This window comes from Amblyomma mixtum, chromosome 3 (assembly GCF_055824585.1).
Source record: "Amblyomma mixtum isolate Tamu chromosome 3, ASM5582458v1, whole genome shotgun sequence".
NCBI lineage: Eukaryota > Metazoa > Arthropoda > Arachnida > Ixodida > Ixodidae > Amblyomma > Amblyomma mixtum.
The window spans coordinates 122613419-122633486 of NC_143014.1; the positions used below are offsets into that span (position 1 = coordinate 122613419).

The following is a 20068-nucleotide window of genomic DNA, read 5'->3' on the forward strand; positions in this document are numbered from 1 at the left end:
TGAAAAAAACAAAACAAAAATCATCGCTGCGCAGGTTCTACGGAAGTTCCAGCCGTAATGCCCAACTCCATTATTTCCATCTTACAAACGATGAATAAGGTACGAGAAGAGGGCTGATGCGGGCTGGTTGGTACGTATTGACGGAGAGGACGTGACAGCGCTTAAGACGGGACACGGGGAACGTGTTTCCTTTATACGCTGCCTCACATGTTGCAATAAATCATTTGGTTGCTAGTCAGCGCAAGTGTGAGCCTCGTTCCCCGTCTTAAGCGCTGTTACAGGTACGACCGAGTATGGGACCGGAGTCAGTTGTCAGAATGAATTTATATATACTTTTATGCGCCAAAGCAATATTTAGGGTTGTGGGGCGTACCGTGGTGGATAGCTGCGGATCAATATCGATTTCCTGATGTTTTCTACGGCGGCTTCAATACAATGCGATTTACTCGGCGTCCAGACTACAGTTCATTCGCCGACTGCCTTTCTTGGAAATGATCATTGTGCCGATTTCTGGCTCTTGCTGTATGCGTACAACCAGGCTATTTGTGCGTCACTAAGCAGTTATTTTGAAGCCACCGAGGTGGTGGCAAGGCGGAGGTTACACGACCGAGTGTGAAGCCTGCTTTCAGATAAACACGCTAAATGAAAACTACACGCGAACATACGGAGATAAATTGTACTTCTTGAAATTTTGTTCTGAACATTCTCAGCTTCTTTCCTTTTTGTTTTCACAATCGTATGTCAGTTGTTTTTTTTTTTTCCAGCTGCTGTAGAGTGGCAAACAATGGGATATGTACGAAACCATTCGTCAACGCTTTTGTGTGCGTTACACGTACGAGCAACCAACAATCAAGCTTCATCAGCGCACAGCCGTGGAACCTTTTGACTCAACACATGGCACTCTGGCAACGAAGAGTCTGAGAACGAAACAGGAGCGACGGAGCAGACGTATGTCTTTTCAGAGACTATAGCGCCAGCCTCGTAAATCTTTTCTTTTTTTCTTTCGCGGCGCAGTTGTTTAACGCGCGCAATACGAGCCGTCGGAGTGACCCCATCCCGAGGTGCTTCTTTTTTCTAGCACTTCGCCATCTAACCAAGACAAGCGGGAACTCGTTCTTCCGACTGCGACTCGCTCCGCGCTGAAAGCGACGCCGAGCGCCCGTGGGTCGGCCGGAAAGGCGGCGAGGACGGCGGTCCGCAGCCCGCCACGCAGGGGCCCCCGAGAGACGCGTGGCGAAAGTGGCCCGCTTTAGTGCGTGGCTTCCCGCGGCGGTGCCACGTCGGCTCCGCTAATCAGGACCACTTATCGACAAGTGTTTTCGGAGCCCTGCAGCGCGGCCGCCAGCGCTGACATCGCTCCGTCGGGACGCATCCTCAGCCGCAGTTCACGGCGCGGCCGGCGAATGCTCGTTCTCTGCTACGTTCCTGTAATGCTCTGTTCCTTTAATATATATATATATTTCCTTTCCACTTTCTTTGGTGCTAACGAGTGTTTCTTTCGCGGCGATAAATTGCTGCCAAAGAGAGAAATAGTTCTTGTGCTGCGTGGACACTGTCCCTGTTTTTTTTGCGGTGTTCATTCATTTCTTCATTTAGCAAGTCTCTCGTCCCTCCAGTCCTTCCGTATGTGCGGTTTCCTCAGCCGGCGTTACTGTTTGTTTTTCCATGGGTGCTTCTTCTTGCCGCATACCTTTCTCCTGTCCCACTTGTGATAATCGGTCCCCCCTGCGCATGATCTCCGAAAATGTGAGGCAGGCATACGTCGCGCAAGAAGCGGTTTCTCCGATGCCGGTACCCAAGTTAGGCGTGCGTTAACAACACCGATATCAACGAGAGGCATTGTTCAAAATACTAAAGCTTACTACCGGTGCTCGCGACATACTAAGCGCCGAAGAACAAGGGCCCACTCGTCGTATACACAGAACAGCTTGACGCGACAGATGGCTCAGTGGATGACTTGTGTCTAGAAGTCCAGTGTCTTCTAAGCTAACTGTATAGGCTCGCTTTGTATGAATCATCACGACCCCTCTCTCGGCAGAACTTGGTGATGTGCCGCAGCTGGCGAATGCCGGCAGTCCTATAAGACGGTAAACGTAGCACACTCGAGTGACACTTGATACTCAGCGTTGCGCGCAGATAGCGTCCCGTCTGCCTTGTCCTGCGTTGTCTACCCAATGGCTATGATACCTCGAGGAAGAGGTCAATGGCTCTTGAAACGACAAGGGAGAGACCAGAGCGAGACGGTAAATAAAAACGAATGACGCTGTCCTTGATGGGTGAAAACTCGTGCTGGCTCTTCCATCCCCCCCCTCCCATCTTTCCTCGAAGCTTATTTCCCTTCGATACAAAATCTTGTTAAAAGTGCGGAACTCAGCGCGCTGTCCATGTCAACGACTGCATCTCAAAAATCACGCGGAGAGAGACACGGACACCAAAAGTGACTGTGCTATCCCTGTCTTCTTAGTCAAGGAGCTTAGTCAAGGAGCCCAGAAGGAGTGGAATAAGAGTATGAGAAGGGTGACGATTGGCGGTGCTTAACAGCGCGAGCGCAAGGCTGAGTAAAAAGAGGCAGCGCTATGTTGTCGATGAGTATGTGACTGTAAGATCGCAAGGTTCGCTGGCACTGCACAATGGCACGAAGAAAACGGGACAATGCGGGAAACAAGGCCAACAAGAGCGTGAGTCGCTGTTTTTTTTTTTCACCGCCACCGAATAAAGGTATATAGCCAAAGGCAGCAACTGTATGCCCACAAGGTAGGGTTACATTGAAGAAAGAGTGCTGAAGCGCTCTTGCATTCCTAATTCAGCGAGACTAATGTATAATACATATACTAAATGATATTGCTTTGTTTGTGTCAACTGTCCACTTGATGTTGCTGTCGTAGCATCGAAAGGAGTCACCACACGCGGAATTCGGCACTTTAGTAAGTTGCCAAGTTGCGCAAAGGCTCCTAAAGAACATGAATTTAAATTTAGTCCCCCATGTGCTGCGCGTCAGCGGCATTGTTCACTGCAGCACGTGTCTAAAGTGGAGTGCGAATGGCCCGTGAATGAAGCAGCGGCGTATCTGCGGGCAGCAATCTCGGCTGATGGATTCCCGCGATACGGGGCCCTTGTATCGGTTCTTTATCTCGAAGGGTTCCCGCAAAGGACCGCGAGGCCGTCTGGTCAAGGGGTCCACTCCACTCAAGCCGATCAGCCAAGACGTGTTCGGTGGTCGCAGGCCGATTAGATTGCAGCGGCGCATGACACAGTCACGGAGCCCTTCTCCGCTCTGAAGCATGCATGCAGCGCGGAGCCGGTAACAACGTGGCCGCCGCGTAGTACGCTACCGCGTGCACGTGGTGCTGACGTGGGGGTTTCCGTGGGGGCCGCATGCGAGACACTGCCCCCCAATATTGCAGCGAGAGATCCGTGGCTTCCCCAATGCACCAAGAAGAAAGTCGCAGAGGAAAATATTTCAAGCACAATTAAGTTTAGCGCATCTGGGTGTTTCGAGCACGAAACCCACTTAGCACAGAGACTAAAAAAAAATTTACTGCTCGCGCTGCACGAAAAAGAAAAAAGCCGCAATGCTCTGAAGACAATGTAGCCTGGTGTCTTCTGGCATGTGCACTTGCAGGAAAATGTTTAGGAAAGTATATCATATGGCGGCAGAACCGAAGAGTTTCCTCGGAAAGAGAAAATTCACTATAAGGCTCTGGTTTTTCAGAGACAGCTGTGTGTGAGCGCTACGGGTCAGAACTGCCTAAAACTGTGCCATTTGTACTCGCTGTCCGAGCCCTGTGCTATGGGCAGATTGGCAGGGAGCTAAAAGTTGCTGAAGGACACTAATAAGACATTTATAATGGCGGAATCGTCCCAGATCTCGCGCTTCACATTCTAAAGTCGGTGGCACTCACCGAAGCTTGTAAATTTAGGCACATTCACGAACTGAAGGATTCCGAGCGAAGAGCATCTGTCAACGCTTCACAGTAAAGCCAATGTGCGAGCTCCCGGTTCCAACTGCCGCATGTATTGATCGCGGTTCGACAGAATGAACCGTTATTGAGGCGTCTGCCTCAGCAAACTGAGGCGTCCCATGTCTGCGTACAGACGCTCGTCCGCAAAAGAGATGAGTGCTGTGTGTGTCAAGCAATTTCGCGCACATAATGCACGCTTGCACACAGTCTGCTTGGAACTCCTGGAGCTTAATAAACTGTCCAATTTTTGCGTGTACGCTGAGCATATATCCTTCACCGTCAAAACCTGCGCGCCACATATAGTCTCCGAAAGGCAGGTGGAAAGCAACACAAAGTTTAAGCTCTCGTTTCCTTGTACAGCAGAAAAGGTGCGGAGCAACCATATGTTTCGTACTGCACAAAAAGGTTTGATATACGATCAGCCTCATACGTCACCCCTATTTTACCCCGGCACCAGTTGATACTTCGAATACGAAAGAACTAAGCGCAACAAAAAAAAGGAAGAAAACTTAGTAGGAAAAAAAATGGCATATTGGGGAAACAGTTCTTGATTTTGCGAGGCACTATGTTTCGCGCGATAAGTAGTAGTAGTAGTACAAGACCTTTAAGATGGGCATCAAGAATCGGAACCACCCAGGGCGAAATTGAGCCCGACGTTACCCTGTACCGATGGGCCACAGCTAACACAAGGTTCCCGGGCAGAGCTTCAGCAGGACACGGCAACAGTTATAGCATTCATGCATCTCGTGCGCTAATACAGATTCACATGTGCGTCACCTGACGGCAGACGGTTTCAGGAGTCATCATCGTCCTGAAAACTTCGGACGCGAAGTGACACACGAGTAAAGAATCGCAAAAGAGAATGGTTAGTGAAATCAATAGAAAATGGCCATAGCTATAACCACCAATAAAATTTTCAGACCTCAGCGAGAGATCTTAAACTAAGTTACACCGCCACTTCTCCTCTTCAGCGCTTCGCTTGAACATTCCGCAGCGCCACATGATAAAATGCAACCATTCGTCAGTGGTACAGCCCATCTTGGACATGCTGAAAACTGGCCTTCTCAAGACCGTCAGTCATGCAGGCGGTACCTTCTAATTAACGTTACGGATGAATCTGATTTTTATTCAATTTTATTTTGTCAATATGTAAGTTATAATGATACCATCTAGGCCGTTAGCACTCCTGTTGTATACAATCGTGCACCCACGCAAGGCTTCAAGACCCATCGCTGAGGCTGTCTGCACCTCTGGCGCTATCAGGCGCGGGGATCAGACTAAGTGTTTGCTGCGCTGCTCAGAAGCAGAGTAGGCAAAAACAGACACTTCGACTGTTTAGTCTGTAGCAAACGCATACGCTGACCGGCCTAAGAAGTAAGAAGCGCTGCGCTAGGTGTCGTTTTTTCCTTCTGCACGAACCCGAGTTCGTGGCACGCCGCTGTAGAAAACAGATAGTGCCCCGGCGGAGAAACGATAGCGACTCTATATATGCCCTCTGCTTTCCGCTGCGGTCGGGAAGTTCACTAACTGTTGCGCCCCGGCCTGCTTTCTATATCGCTGGGGCCGGAGGCCAAAGAAGGGTGGGAGGGCGAGCGGCAGAGGCGCTGGCGCAGCGAGCCTGGAGACGTGCGGCACGCTACAGCGCGCAGCTCAGCGTCTGCATTCGCGATGCCCGTACGAGCGCCCTTGAATAAATAACACGCGACATCGGTAGAGCCTGGAACGCGACGACCGCGAACCGCTACGAAGCCGACGCCTGCGAGAGGCTGCGCGAAGGAAAAAGACGTGCATCATGAAGAAGAGTGTACCCGCTCCGGTTTATACCAAGAGTCCGTATACAGGTTGCCTGCAAACATGAACTGTTTCGTGCTGCTCATTGAAAGGCGCAGTGAATATTGCTATTCAAGGAACAGAAACTGAAGCCGACTGGGACGAAAGCGGCCGGATGAGTTGGCACATATGCCACGAGCGGTGCGAGCAGGATGTTGCGCACCATCTTCGGCGACGGCAAAACTCTTACACCTGCGCCAGGTATCGCTGCATGCAACCTCATGTTTCATTCGTCCGTATACCCGAATACTGTGTGAGACGATGAGTAATCTCAAACCCCGTATGAGCGACAACTTGGAGCCAGTACAAAGTAAGAGCGCTGCAACAGACATCGGGATATCCGTTTCCTCTGGGGCCCTTCTTGAGCATCGATTGAAGACGCCGAAGTCGAGCCATGGGCTCAAGGCTGCTCTCCGATGCGGTCACAGCCATATATCCGCGATGTCCCGAGACAATGAACGTAAAAAAAAAAAAAGAAGAAAAAACGATGGAATACCAAGTGAAAGTAGTTCGAATATTGCTCAAACTTGCTGGGAAAATTTCTCCTTCCCTGCGGCTATAAACTGTGTATCGACAAACGCTGGAAGCAGAAGTTGAGATTCTCTACCAACATATGAAGAACCAAATACAAACAGAAATGGGAATTCTACTGGCGCTACCAATTTTCTCTCAGAACCCGAGCCAAAAGGTCTGCACGTTCATATGTTCAATACGACATTCTTGGCGTACGGTCCTCTGTCCAGACATCACATATGGAAGCCTAAGCTAGTCAGAGTTACTACAACTGCTGCCGTCAAAGCACGTGGTGAGGGTTTCGCAGATTTTGTCGCTCACCATGCAAACTTAAGGCGTTGAGGTTTGCACCTGATGATCAGCGCATGACTAAGACGTTTTTTAACCGTAAAAAAAAAAATCGGCTTGAGGCTCTCCAGAACGCAGAATTTTTTTGAGAAATGTTTCAGAGCTGCACGTACGAAGCTCTGAAGACAGCGACTTTCGCTGACGCCACATAAACACTATGATAAAGCATTAGCGGCACGTGTAGGCTGAAAGCTCGCGCAATGCAGCGGTTACAGCTGCCAACGCGACCAAATCGAGAAAATCGTATAGTACGCGTACTGCCATGAGTTACTTCGAGCGCTCATCACTTTTCGGAGGACGTTAGAGATGCAGCTCTCCAGCCTTCGGAAAACCGCGTCACTTGGGAAGAGGCTTCGCAGCCACGGCTCTCAATTAGAGGCACTCACCAGCGAGGCAGGCGAGTGCCGCCAGCAGCCAGGGCAGCAGCAGCCGGGTCCGGGCCATGGTGGCGGCGTGTGCTCGGAGGGCCGACCTATCGCCTCTGAGCGCTCGACGTTCGCCGCGCCGCGGAGGCAGGGGCCGCCGGTTGGTTGACCTTCAGATAAGGGCGGCCGGGATCGCGATGATATTTCACCGAGGCTCGATGGTGCGGCTGATAGGCGCTGAGTGCGGAGCCCTGCGCCTGGACCATTGCATCCGAGCCGCGGCCGGTCGTGCAGGCGGGCGACCGAGCAGCGGGCTAGCCCCGATCTGGCCTTGGCCTTGCGCAGGGGAGGACCAGCAGCGGCCGAAAAAGGCAAAAGTGGTCCTGCCAGTTCGCCCTTCTTCCGGGTGAGGGTCGGCCGCCGGCACCGTTGCTCGGCGCACACTCCTCGCCCGGCCGCCGGAATGCCGATGCTAATAGAGGGGCCGCCGCCGCCGCCGCGACGCTCGGGCGCGCTGCTGCCGCCGCCACCATGACTGCGCAGCCCAGATCAATGGGACGCACGGGGCACCGCGCTCCAAGGGCACCTCCGGCACGTCCTCGGCTCGCGGACGGCACCGTTATGCGCTGTCGGAGTTCATCAGCCCCGCTGCTGTGCGAGCAGCAGGAGACATCGCACGTCAGGACACAAGAAAGATGACAGGACGCAGCGCTTGGCCCTGTCGTCGTTCTCGCTTTCTGACCTCGCTTTCGTTGTAGGCTTGGTTTACCAGCTAGGTCGCAAGAAGCCTTTACTCGCTACATCACGGCGCCTCTATCTGCCTAGGAAAGTGCCCCGCACAACGCTGACCGACTAGTTCCACAGCAGACCGCCAAGAAGCTGCGACGAAATTAACAGTTATCACACTTCCGCCGCTGCCGCCATCAGCGCGCGCGCATTTCCGCTCGTTGTGGTACTCCAGGAAGAACGGGTGGAAGGGTAGGGGCAATACTTTGCCCGTCTGGTTTACTTCAAGTGAGGCAGCCGCGTTTCGAAGGAGGCGAAACGCAAAAGGCGCCCGTGTGCTGTGCGATGGCAGCGCACGTTAAAGGTCCTCAGGTGGTCTGAACTATTCCGGCGCCCTCCACTACGGCACCTTTCTTCATTTCTTTTTTCACTCCCTTCTTCCTCCCTTCCCCAAGGCGCTGTTGAGGTGTTACCCGAGATGTGAGCCAGTTAATGCGCCTTTCCTCACCTCAAAACCAATTTTCACTTTTTTTTTCAAGCGAACAAACGACACATCTAGGAGACGCTACACCTTTTCCTTAACTGTAAGCGCCCGCTCTTTTCCCTTCTTTCATCGCAAGCACAAAGAAAGCAGCTATTGTACTGATGCAAACCAAGCCCATCCGATGGCTCAAAGACTCAGCAGGTTTTGGTCCGGTCGCTGAGGTCGTACTTTAATGAGAAAGGAGAATGGAAGTTGTCACGTGTTCGACGTCAGTTCGACGACCCTCAGGAAACGACTAAGCGCTCTGAGTTTGCTTCGCGGCCTCCGTTACACTGTAAACGCTGATGTGGACAATCACAACGGTGATGCGCGCTTAACGTATTCGCCAGCTGTAGCGAGTGCAGTCGTACTTTGATAACTTCCCATCTCAGCGCTCTGAAATGACACCGGCTCCAGCGAAGCAGACATCTGGGCTTTGCGCAGAGTGCGAAAGTAATCCTGCAAACAGCTTTCACCCCGCTTCGGGGAACTGGCCGTATAGCTCCACGCGAGCAATCATGGCGGTGAGGGCGTGCAAGTAATCACTGAGATGCGCGGTGTTGTGGAGAGAGTGGTAAGTGTTCCTGCACACACAGTGCATGGTGGTTCGATCTCACTTCGGGAAGCACTACAAGAATAAGACACTGCAATCAGTTTCGGCTGTGCAGAAATAATGCGGACAACGACGTAACGCTTATCTCCCTCACAGTACACCTCGTCCAAGAGAAATGCTTATTACGCGTAATGAGCCGTGCATTTTCATATCGAAGAGAAATGAGAGCAGCCTCTTCACGAAACGCTTATCGTCTTCCGGCATTAACCGAAGCAATCAGCGCCACACCGCGGGCGCTCCGCGGCTGCCGCCTGCACGTCCTTCGCGCTTTTCAACTGTCTTCAGAACGCGCTTTGCCCATACGTATTGTGGTGCACCTACAGTAATCACTGCATCCCCACCGACAGCCTCGGACACTCGAGAATCAATGCTGTACGCGAAATTTTGAATTCTTCGCATAGCATGTACTATGGGAGACAAAATTCTCCAGGACGCGAAACAAGCAATTTTGGCTAATAGCTGCCATGGTTTTCAGCGATCACCTGCTATTACTAGCATACATCATAGCAGGCGAGTCCGACTTTCCCTTCGACAAGTGTCGTCTCCAGCCAGTGGCTAATCCCAGAGCTATCAGCTTCTGTTCCCGATGACGCGTCTTTGAGTGTTTTGTCCCCAACAGTACATCAAGTATCGTATTTCGAGAACAGGGTATTAGTCAACAAAATACTTCGGTAGTATTTTGATAAAATCACGCTCAGTTCTGCTTGTCTGCATTTGTTGTCAGCTACGAGGAGTGTTCAATAAGTTTTGCCAGCAGAGAGAGAGAGAAAAGCACTTTATTAAAGAGCGACGTATATTAAGCGCTCAAAAGACCCTGGGCATGGAGCACCAAGAGTTTAACCTTTCAATAAGTGATGAGGTTGAAATGCGTTGCATTGGCAGAAGAAAAAGACTATGTATGTAAGACTAATAGATCGTGTCATGAGAGATCCCATCTCCAGTGCCGTTGTCCCGTTGCGCTCACTCTTGTATATAGTAATGAAAGTTTAAAATGCTCTCCTGTGTAAGTAACAGTTGGACTTTTAGGTTTTCATTTTGTTAGGATTCGGCAGACTTTTTTCGGCGTTTCAGAAGGGAGTTGCCGTTTTTTTTTTCAGCAAATATAATTTTCTGCGGATGAATTACAGGTTTTTTTTTTTCATTTATGTAACGTGGTGCTCTTGTGCGGTCAAAAGTCACTTACAGTTCATCTTGCCCTTTTTGTGAGCCCGAGCATTCAGTTTACAACGCACAAATGGTCGTATTTACCGCTGTGCTTGTATAAAAGGGATGTTATCACCGCCATTAAAAGAATTAACAAATTTTAAATGCTGAACCGTGAGACAAAAAGTCAAATGGAAGTTGACTGAAAAAAGGTGGGTTGTCATGCTATCGTTTGGGTTGTTGCGCTGGGTTAAAAGAAAGGACAATGCATCACGTAGTCAGCATGTTGACGACAGCGATGGAAGTGCGGCTTAACCGTTGCGGTAGCCAAAACATGACAATATTTCGCGGCGCTTTTGTCGGTTTAAACCGAAAAGTCCAAACGCTACACGTAGGCTACTTCTTATTCCTCTACATTTTCCCGGCCAGCCTAGATAAAATTCTCTGCTAACCTAAGTGGTCGTCCGCGATTCGGACGCGGTATGGCGCCTATGTAGACATCTAATGCATTCTACGCATTAAAAGCAAGCAAAACTGTACTGAGCATCCCTCGTACATTCGTTGATCTTCTTGTGTACAACAACACATCGCATTCAAGGTCGAAGCGTCTTACCAAATATAAGACCCAGTTGTTGCCTCGCTAAAGTATAGTTCGAACACCTACAGAACCTGGCAGCTGCCCTTTCCAAGTTATGCGCACGACCTCTCAAGCGCACCTGAGCTCGAATTCAGGCCACAATTCGCGTCACAATTTCGGTTAATACAGACCGTAAATGTGATCTTAACAGGTACGGTACGATGCGGCCGGCGACAATACGCGCGCCCAACGGACCCGAATATGTAACTGCACAGGGTGATTTTTCTTTTAACGTTTACAGATCTGTATTTTAAAAACTATGACAGGTACAGTCTTTGTCAAAAGTTTAGAGCCCAGGGGGTTTGCTTCTAAGCCTCGCAGTGGGCCTCCTGTAACATTCGTGGTAGTCCTACCCATTGGAGGAGGCAGGACCAGAAATCTTACCTTCAGCAAATTTGGAGCGCTGGAGATGCATTATGAACCAGACAGTGTGCTTCAGAAGCAAACCCCCTGGGCTCCAAACTTTTGACAAAGGCTGTACGTCTGTGCGGTCTGTGCAGATGAGCTTGGGTTGTACAGCAAAGCGGACATCATGCATGTTTATGACAGAGTTTAATGATTAGGCTATTAACTTAGCTAATCAACTTTTTTGTTTTTGATTTCAACGGGCAATATCATAATCAGATCATAATCATAATCAGATAAAAATCAGATTGGACGTCTTTTGGCTGCTGGCTTTCCCTCGGTGGTGTTGACTGTCGTCGCTGAAACCCTCCTCCAAAAAACAAAACACTGCACCAATCCAGAGAATCCTGAAGAAAGGGGCCCTGCGGTAAAACCTGAAGTTATGCCTTATGTGCACAGTGTCCCACAATTTGAAGAAGGCGGCTAACAGACGCAGGGTACCGCTCGTTTTTTCAGCCCCAAACAAGTTGAACAAACGTATACCCCGTATTTGTGGCACTGAGCGCCCCAGGTGCAGTATAAAACATCAGCGTAACTTCATATGCTGTGTGGAAGGAGTGGTGTACGAGATACCCCTGACCTGTGGAATGTCCTATATAGGGCAAACGGGGAGGTGCATCAATAAACGCCTTGGGGAACACGACAAAAAAGGTAGAAAGTAATAACGATAAATGTGCCAATTTGGTCAGCCATGTTAACACGTGCAAGTGTGCACCTCGACTGGAAGAGGCGAGGATTCTGGGCAAAAGCAAGATCAAGCAGGCGAGGCTTTTATTGGAAGCCTTTCACATAAACAAAAAGGCAGCCTTGTGCGTGAGTGATACGTCGGTTAAATTGTATGCGGCGGAGTACGATTTTCTGTACAATAATGATAGTGCGAGGTGGTAAGTCACGGCTGCGATAAAGCACGTGGTGTGAAAATGTGGGCGTTACCTGAGGCTATAAATGTATGTACTTTTCTCTAGCAGTAAACAGTTGGAAGTTGGCGCCTGTCCGTTGTCTCCTCGTCTCTTCTGTCCTTGTGAAATTATTTGCGCCAAGGTGGTTTTATTCGAAGTTTCAAGCCTTGCTAAATTTCGGAGCAAGCGAATCGAGCCCTTCAACTCGGCGCTGTTTCGCCAAATAGCGGCACGAGCTTCTCTGAGCATCTCAATGGCGCAGGCCAACACAAGGTGGTTGTTTATTCTTTCCAGCCTGTAGTGATCATTGACCTGCTTCTTGGCGTCCTCGTCTCCGCAGTAGTCGATTATGACCAAATGTTTAGGGGAATCCCCCAAGGTGGAGTAGATTTGTAATAAGGGAGTAATTACTCATTGACGTCCATCCAAGCCAAAAAAAAAATCCCCTGTGCCCCTTGGTTTCTGTGGCTGTTGGCTTCTGTCATACGGCTACAAAGGAAAGCTAAACAGCTTTCTCAGAAACATCCCAGTTAGAGAAAAATTCGTCCTGGTCCGGGGTTCGAACCCGGAACCACCGCTTCACCGGAACAGTCGCTCTACCAATTGAGCTAACCGGGACGGCAAGCTTACGGTATACGGCGAGAGCGAATTGATCAATAACTCGAAGTGGGAACAGAGTCGACCATAAGCTTGCCGTCCCGGTGGCGTATTCGCCAAGTGCAGCCTGTACAGCGCAAGGCTTGAAACCACGGTGAATTGATCACGGTGACTGAAGATTGTCACTACGCCTTACCTAAAAGGGATAATAAATCCTCTTAAACGGCGTTATATGCCACTAAGCATCACGATTTGCGACCTAAAAGGGAAATAATTGAAAAAAATGAAATTAAAAAAAACAATAAAACTACAGTACAGAGAGCGGAGTCGAACGGCTGACCTTCCATACGCAAAACGAGCCTCTAATCCACTGCGCCATAGCAGCGATGTCAAGCTGTCGTTCTGAATGAATATTTATAACCAGCCTTAATGTGGCTGCTACCTGCCGGTGGGCGGCGCTGTCATCGCTGGCTGTACCGGCTGCATTTGGCGAACACGCGTCCCGGTGCGCTCAATTGGTAGAACGAATGCTCCGGTGAAGCGGTGGTTCCGGGTTCGAACCCCGGAGCAGGACGAATTTTTCTTTAACTGCGAAGTTTCTGAGAAAGCTGTTTAGCTTTTTTTTGTAGCCGTATGGCTGCGCTTGGGTGGACGTCAATGAGTAATTACTCCCTTATTAGTAGTCGATTATCTACAGCGCTGTATACATGGCCAAAGTCAAGTAGTCCGCTGGTGTTCCCCCTGCACTATTGTTCATGGCGCGCGTACGGACGGGCCAGCAACAGGCGATGGCTGCGTGTTTTGCGCCGCACAGTCAGTTTGTACCTCTATACCAGCTCTGCAGAACCGGACACACATGTGGCGCTACCTTGCCAGGAAGCATCTTGTCGAGCGGGAAAGCACTCGGACACGACTCTCACATCGCCATCACCTTCAGATGGTTTCGAAGCAAAGGATAGTCTCTCGCTCCCGGAATTCCAATTCTTCTGCAGTAGGAGCAAAAGCCACCTACTTACCCTCACCACTGGTCTCTTGAATCCGTTCGAAAGCAAGCACTACGTTTTGTTCTCGGTTACGTTCGCGCATGCTGCTTGCATCGCTTCGGCCAGGAAATGAACCATGCAGCCACTGCTGAACCATGGTATCCATGTCTTCCGCTCGTCTGAAGAATGGGACCTGTGGTTGTGCATGACGGGCCTGCCGTTCTGAGCGATCGGTACGCTCAGCTGCTTCAGGATCGAATGAGTTGATGAACTCTGCTCCAGTTGCTCCAGTTTTCTCATCGTTCCCAATGGGGCGAGGATCAGGTTGCATCATGTCCATATGCTTCACAACCCTGTTGCACGTCCGCGCAAGCATCAGGGCCATACAACAAGGGTAGAGTAGGAGTAGCAGTCAGGCAGCCTCCGGAATGTTCAGAAGCAAGGTTTCCAGAGTCAGGTGGGCAATCCTGAAATCCGCTCTCCTTGGCGAAAATGGCGTGCTCCAAGGTTTGTGAACCGTTATAGAGCAGAAAAGGTTCTCCGGCTTCTTGGGCTTGTGCTATGTCATGACTTGATGCACGAGAACCGCCTTCCTTTGTGACAGCTATGGGCAAAGGCAGCGAAGAATCAACGGTCAGAGCGGCTTTTGCGTTCACCTTCGTAAAGGAGCAGGCACTGTTCGCTTCTTTCGTCCCTGATACTTTGCTTTGAAGTAGCGCTAGACTGTGTTAGTCCTCTTCTCCACTCTTAGTGCCTTGTCATGACTTCAAGCGTACTGTAGCGACGCTTGTGTGTTTACAGGGAGCAGGGGCATATGATTTCGCAGCTTCCGAGTGTCTGTGCTGCTTCGTGCTCACACGGGCACAACGCTTAGACTTTGCATGCGCCTCAATACGACCTACGTTGCCCTGCATTATGCCTCCGGAAAGAGCTGATGTATCCAGGCTCCAACAGCATGCTTTGCAACACCTGCGGAGGTACAGAAGTGTGCAGCCTGGCTCCGGATGCACTGCTCCGTCTGGTCGTGGATTTACTACGACGTTTCGTCCTGGATTCGCTGCGTCTCCGTCGTCTTGTTTCTACTTGTCCTCGGTGCGCCTTGTGCCGCTTGCTGTAAGTCTCATCATAATCAAGATAGTATCGCGGCGAGCGTGCGTCCGCTTGTGTGTGCTTTCGCCGCTCTTCCTTCCATTTCCAGATGACACTGATTTCACTACATAGAAAGCCTTGTGCGGCAGGTGACGTTGCCCCTCCTGATAACTCCCTGGGGCGCTGTCCGGCCAGTCGCACGTGTGTGGCTGGGAAAAAAGGTGACGTCGCCGCTCTTGGGACCGCACTGCGGTGCTCTCTGGACCATTGCACTTTGTTTGGGGAAGTGACATGTGTGCCGAAGTTACGATGTTTTCGTGGCGCCTGTATGGTCTAGAAAGATGATGAACGTCGCGAGTCAACGAGGAGCTTCGTGACGGCGATGTGGCACATGTCGGTCGAATGGTATGCCGATCGACTGCTGAAACCAGCCACCTCGACTGCGCGACGACTCACCAGCGAAGAATAATTTGTAGTCCCGCTCTTGTCCGAAACTGAATGGCGGCGGCGCAGTGGGTCCGCCCATGAAGAAAAACCTCCACTGCCGGGGACAGTCAAAAGACCACGTTTGCGTATGGCGTTGACTCGGCTGCCAGCCAGGACCAAACCACGCACGGCAGCCACCGAGAATGACCGCATGGCACCCCAAGTAGACGTCGTATATTGTTGGCTGTAGCCTTCTGAGGCGCTGGCGCTGTGTCTATCTGTGAGGGAGCTCAGATAACGCTGAACCTCAGCAAAGGCCGAGGCCGCGCCATCGCCACGGTACTGGTAGCCCTCCGGTATGGGCAAAGGCCGCATGCGCGAGCCCTCCCTGTCCATGGTGGCCAAGTGGAACTGGGCCGTGTGTTGCTGCTGTGGTGGTCCTGGCCGACGGGAAGCGGTCGCGCACACGAGCCCTGGCTGTTCATTGTGGCCGTCGTGGAACTAGGCCGTGTGTTGCTGCTGTGGTGGTCCTGGCCGACGGGAAGCGGTCGCCCACCCGAACCCTCCCTGTCCATGGTGGCCGCCGTGGAACTGGGCCGTGTGTTGCTGCTGTGGTGGTCCTGGCCGACGGGAAGCGGTCGCGCACACGAGCCCTGGCTGTTCATTGTGGCCGTCGTGGAACTAGGCCGTGTGTTGCTGCTGTGGTGGTCCTGGCCGACGGGAAGCGGTCGCACACCCGAACCCTCCCTGTCCATGGTGGCCGCCGTGGAACTGGGCCGTGTGTTGCTGCTGTGGTGGTCCTGGCCGACGGGAAGCGGTCGCGCACCCGAGCCCTGGCTGTTCATTGTGGCCGCCGTGGAACTAGGCCGTGTGTTGCTGCTGTGGTGGTCCTGGCCGAAGGAAAGCGGTCGCGCACCCGAGTCTCGCTGTCCATGGTGGCCGTCGTGGAACTAGGCCCTGAGCTGCTGCTGTGGTGGTTCTGGACGACGGGAAGCGGTCGCGCACCCGAGCCTTCACTGTTCATTGTGGCCGTCGTGGAACTAGGCCGTGTGTTGCTGCTGTGGTGGTCCTGGCCGACGGGAAGCGGTCGCGCACCCGAGCCCTCGCTGTTCATTTTGGCCGTCGTGGAACTAGGCCGTGTGTTGCTGCTGTGGTGGTTCTGGCCGACGGGAAGCGGTCGCGCACCCGAGCCCTCGCTGTTCATTGTGGCCATCGTGGAACTAGATCGCGTGTTGCTGCTGTGGTGGTCCTGGCCGACGGGAAGTGGTCGCGCACCCAAGCCCTCGCTGTTCATTTTGGCCGTCGTGGAACTAGGCCGTGTGTTGCTGCTGTGGTGGTCCTGGCCGACGGAAAGCGGTCGCGCACCCGAGCCCTCGCTGTTCATTGTGGCCGTCGTGGAACTAGGCCGTGTGTTGCTGCTGTGGTGGTCCTGGCCGACGGGAAGCGGTCACGCACCCGAGCCCTCGCTGTTCGTTTGGGCCGTCGTGGAACTAGGCCGCGTGTTGCTGCTGTGGTGGTCCTGGCCGACGGGAAGCGGTCGCGCACCCGAGCCCTCACTGTTCATTGTGGCCGTCGTGCAACTAGGCCGTGTGTTGCTGCTGTGGTGGTCCTGGCCGACGGGAAGCGGTCGCGCACCCGAGCCCTCGCTGTTCATTTTGGCCGTCGTGGAACTAGGCCGCGTGTTGCTGCTGTGGTGGTCCTGGCCGACGGGAAGCGGTCGCGCACCCGAGCCCTCGCTGTTCATTGTGGCCGTCGTGGAACTAGGCCGTGTGTTGCTGCTGTGGTGGTCCTGGCCGACGGGAAGCGGTCGCGCACCCGAGCCCTCGCTGTTCGTTTTGGCCGTCGTGGAACTAGGCCGCGTGTTGCTGCTGTGGTGTTCCTGGCCGACGGGAAGCGGTCGCGGACCCGAGCTCTCGCTCTTCATTGTGGCCGTCGTGGAACTAGGCCGTGTGCTGCTGCTGTGGTGGTCCTGGCCGACGGGAAGCGGTCGCGCACCCGAGCCCTCGTTGTTCATTTTGGCCGTCGTGGAACTAGGCCGTGTGTTGCTGCTGTGGTGGTCCTGGCCGACGAGAAGCGGTCGCGTACCCGAGCCCTCGTTGTTCATTTTGGCCGTCGTGGAACTAGGCTGTGTGTTGCTGCTGTGGTGGTCCTGGCCGACGGGAAGCAGTCGCGCACCCGAGCCCTCGCTGTTCATTGTGGCCGTCGTGGAACTAGGCCGTGTGTTGCTGCTGTGGTGGTCCTGACCGACGGGAAGCGGTCGCGCACCCGAACCCTCGCTGTTCGTTTTGGCCGTCGTGGTACTAGGCCGCGTGTTGCTGCTGTGGTGGTCCTGGCCAACGGGAAGCGGTCGCGCACCCGAGCCCTCGCTGTTCATTGTGGCCGTCGTGGAACTAGGCCGTGTGTTGCTGCTGTGGTGGTCCTGGCCGACGGGAAGCGGTCGCGCACCCGAGCCCTCGCTGTTCATTTTGGCCGTCGTGGAACTAGGCCGCGTGTTGCTGCTGTGGTGGTCGTGGCCGACGGGAAGCGGTCGCGCACCCGAGCCCTCGCTGTTCATTGTGGCCGTCGTGGAACTAGGCTGTGTGTTGCTGCTGTGGTGGTCCTGGCCGACGGGAAGCGGTCGCGCACCCGAGCCCTCGCTGTTCGTTTTGGCCGTCGTGGAACTAGGCCGCGTGTTGCTGCTGTGGTGGTCCTGGCCGACGGGAAGCGGTCGCGCACCCGAACCCTCGCTGTTCATTTTGGCCGTCCTGGAACTAGGCCATGTGTTGCTGCTGTGGTGGTTCAGGCCGACGGGAAGCGGTCGCGAACCCGAGCCCTCGCTGTTCATTGTGGCCGTCGTGGAACTAGGCCGTGTGTTGCTGCTGTGGTGGTCCTGGCCGACGGGAAGCGGTCGCGCACCCGAACCCTCGCTGTTCGTTTTGGCCGTCGTGGAACTAGGCCGCGTGTTGCTGCTGTGGTGTTCCTGGCCGACGGGAAGCGGTCGCGGACCCGAGCTCTCGCTGTTCATTGTGGCCGTCGTGGAACTAGGCCGTGTGCTGCTGCTGTGGTGGTCCTGGCCGACGGGAAGCGGTCGCGCACCCGAGCCCTCGCTGTTCATTTTGGCCGTCGTGGAACTAGGCCGTGTGTTGCTGCTGTGGTGGTCCTGGCCGACGAGAAGCGGTCGCGTACCCGAGCCCTCGTTGTTCATTTTGGCCGTCGTGGAACTAGGCTGTGTGTTGCTGCTGTGGTGGTCCTGGCCGACGGGAAGCAGTCGCGCACCCGAGCCCTCGCTGTTCATTGTGGCCGTCGTGGAACTAGGCCGTGTGTTGCTGCTGTGGTGGTCGTGGCCGACGGGAAGCGGTCGCGCACCCGAGCCCTCGCTGTTCATTGTGGCCGTCGTGGAACTAGGCCATGTGTTGCTGCTGTGGTGGTCCTGGCCGACGGGAAGCGGTCGCGCACCCGAGCCCTCGCTGTTCATTTTGGCCATCGTGGAACTAGGCCGTGTGCTGCTGCTGTAGTGGTCCTGGCCGACGGGAAGCGGTCGCGCACCCGAGCCCGCGCTGTTCATTGTGGCCATCGTGGAACTAGGCCATGTGTTGCTGCTGTGGTGGTCCTGGCCGACTGGAAGCGGTCGCGCACCCGAGCCCTCGCTGTTCATTGTGGTCGTCGTGGAACTAGGCCGTGTGTTGCTGCTGTGCTGGTCCTGGCTGACGGGAAGCAGTCGCGCACCCGAGCCCTCGTTGTTCATTTTGGCCGTCGTGGAACTAGGCTGTGTGTTGCTGCTGTGGTGGTCCTGGCCGACGGGAAGCGGTTGCGCACCCGAGCCCTCGCTGTTCATTGTGGCCGTCGTGGAACTAGGCTGTGTGTTGCTGCTGTGGTGGTCCTGGCCGACGGGAAGCGGTCGCGCACCCGAGCCCTCGCTGTTCGTTTTGGCCGTCGTGGAACTAGGCCGCGTGTTGCTGCTGTGGTGGTCCTGGCCGACGGGAAGCGGTCGCGCACCCGAACCCTCGCTGTTCATTTTGGCCGTCTTGGAACTAGGCCATGTGTTGCTGCTGTGGTGGTTCTGGCCGACGGGAAGCGGTCGCGCACCCGAGCCCTCGCTGTTCATTGTGGCCGTCGTGGAACTAGGCCGTCTGTTGCTGCTGTGGTGGTCCTGGCCGACGAGAAGCGGTCGCGCACCCGAGCCCTCGCTGTTCGTTTTGGCCGTCGTGGAACTAGGCCGCGTATTGCTGCTGTGGTGGTCCTGGCCGACGGGAAGCGGTCGCGCACCCGAGCCCTCGCTGTTCATTTTGGCCGTCGTGGAACTAGGCCGCGTGTTGCTGCTGTGGTGGTCCTGGCCGACGGGAAGCGGTCGCGCACCCGAGCCCTCACTGTTCATTGTGGCCATCGTGGAACTAGGGCGCGTGTTGCTGCTGTGGTGTTCCTGGCCGACGGGAAGCGGTCGCGCACCCGAGCCCTCGCTGTACATTGTGGCCGTCGTGGAACTAGGCCGTGTGCTGCTGCTGTGGTGGTCCTGACCGACGGGAAGCGGTCGCGCACCCGAGCCCTCGCTGTTCATTGTGGCCGTCGTGGAACTAGGCCGTGTGTTGCTGCTGTGGTGGTCCTGGCCGACGGGAAGCGGTCGCGCACCCGAGCCCTCGCTGTTCGTTTTGGCCGTCGTGGAACTAGGCCGCGTGTTGCTGCTGTGGTGTTCCTGGCCGACGGGAAGCGGTCGCGGACCCGAGCTCTCGCTCTTCATTGTGGCCGTCGTGGAACTAGGCCGTGTGCTGCTGCTGTGGTGGTCCTGGCCGACGGGAAGCGGTCGCGCACCCGAGCCCTCGTTGTTCATTTTGGCCGTCGTGGAACTAGGCCGTGTGTTGCTGCTGTGGTGGTCCTGGCCGACGAGAAGCGGTCGCGTACCCGAGCCCTCGTTGTTCATTTTGGCCGTCGTGGAACTAGGCTGTGTGTTGCTGCTGTGGTGGTCCTGGCCGACGGGAAGCAGTCGCGCACCCGAGCCCTCGCTGTTCATTGTGGCCGTCGTGGAACTAGGCCGT

General features: G+C 54.1%; 1 protein-coding gene across 2 annotated transcripts in view; it reads right to left on the minus strand.

The window, feature by feature from the left end:
• Window positions 1-7488, minus strand: part of Mtp (microsomal triacylglycerol transfer protein) — a 45687-nt gene extending 38199 nt beyond the window's left edge. Inside the window, exon 1 of one of the 2 annotated variants that reach the window (XM_089581006.1) lies at window positions 7040-7488. In XM_089581006.1, the coding sequence (XP_089437132.1) occupies window positions 7040-7097 (58 nt within the window). In that variant the 5' untranslated portion in view covers window positions 7098-7488. The remainder of the gene's footprint in view (window positions 1-7039) is intronic. The other variant, XM_089581007.1, reaches the window with a different exon arrangement.
• Between the last annotated feature and the right edge of the window lie 12580 nt (window positions 7489-20068).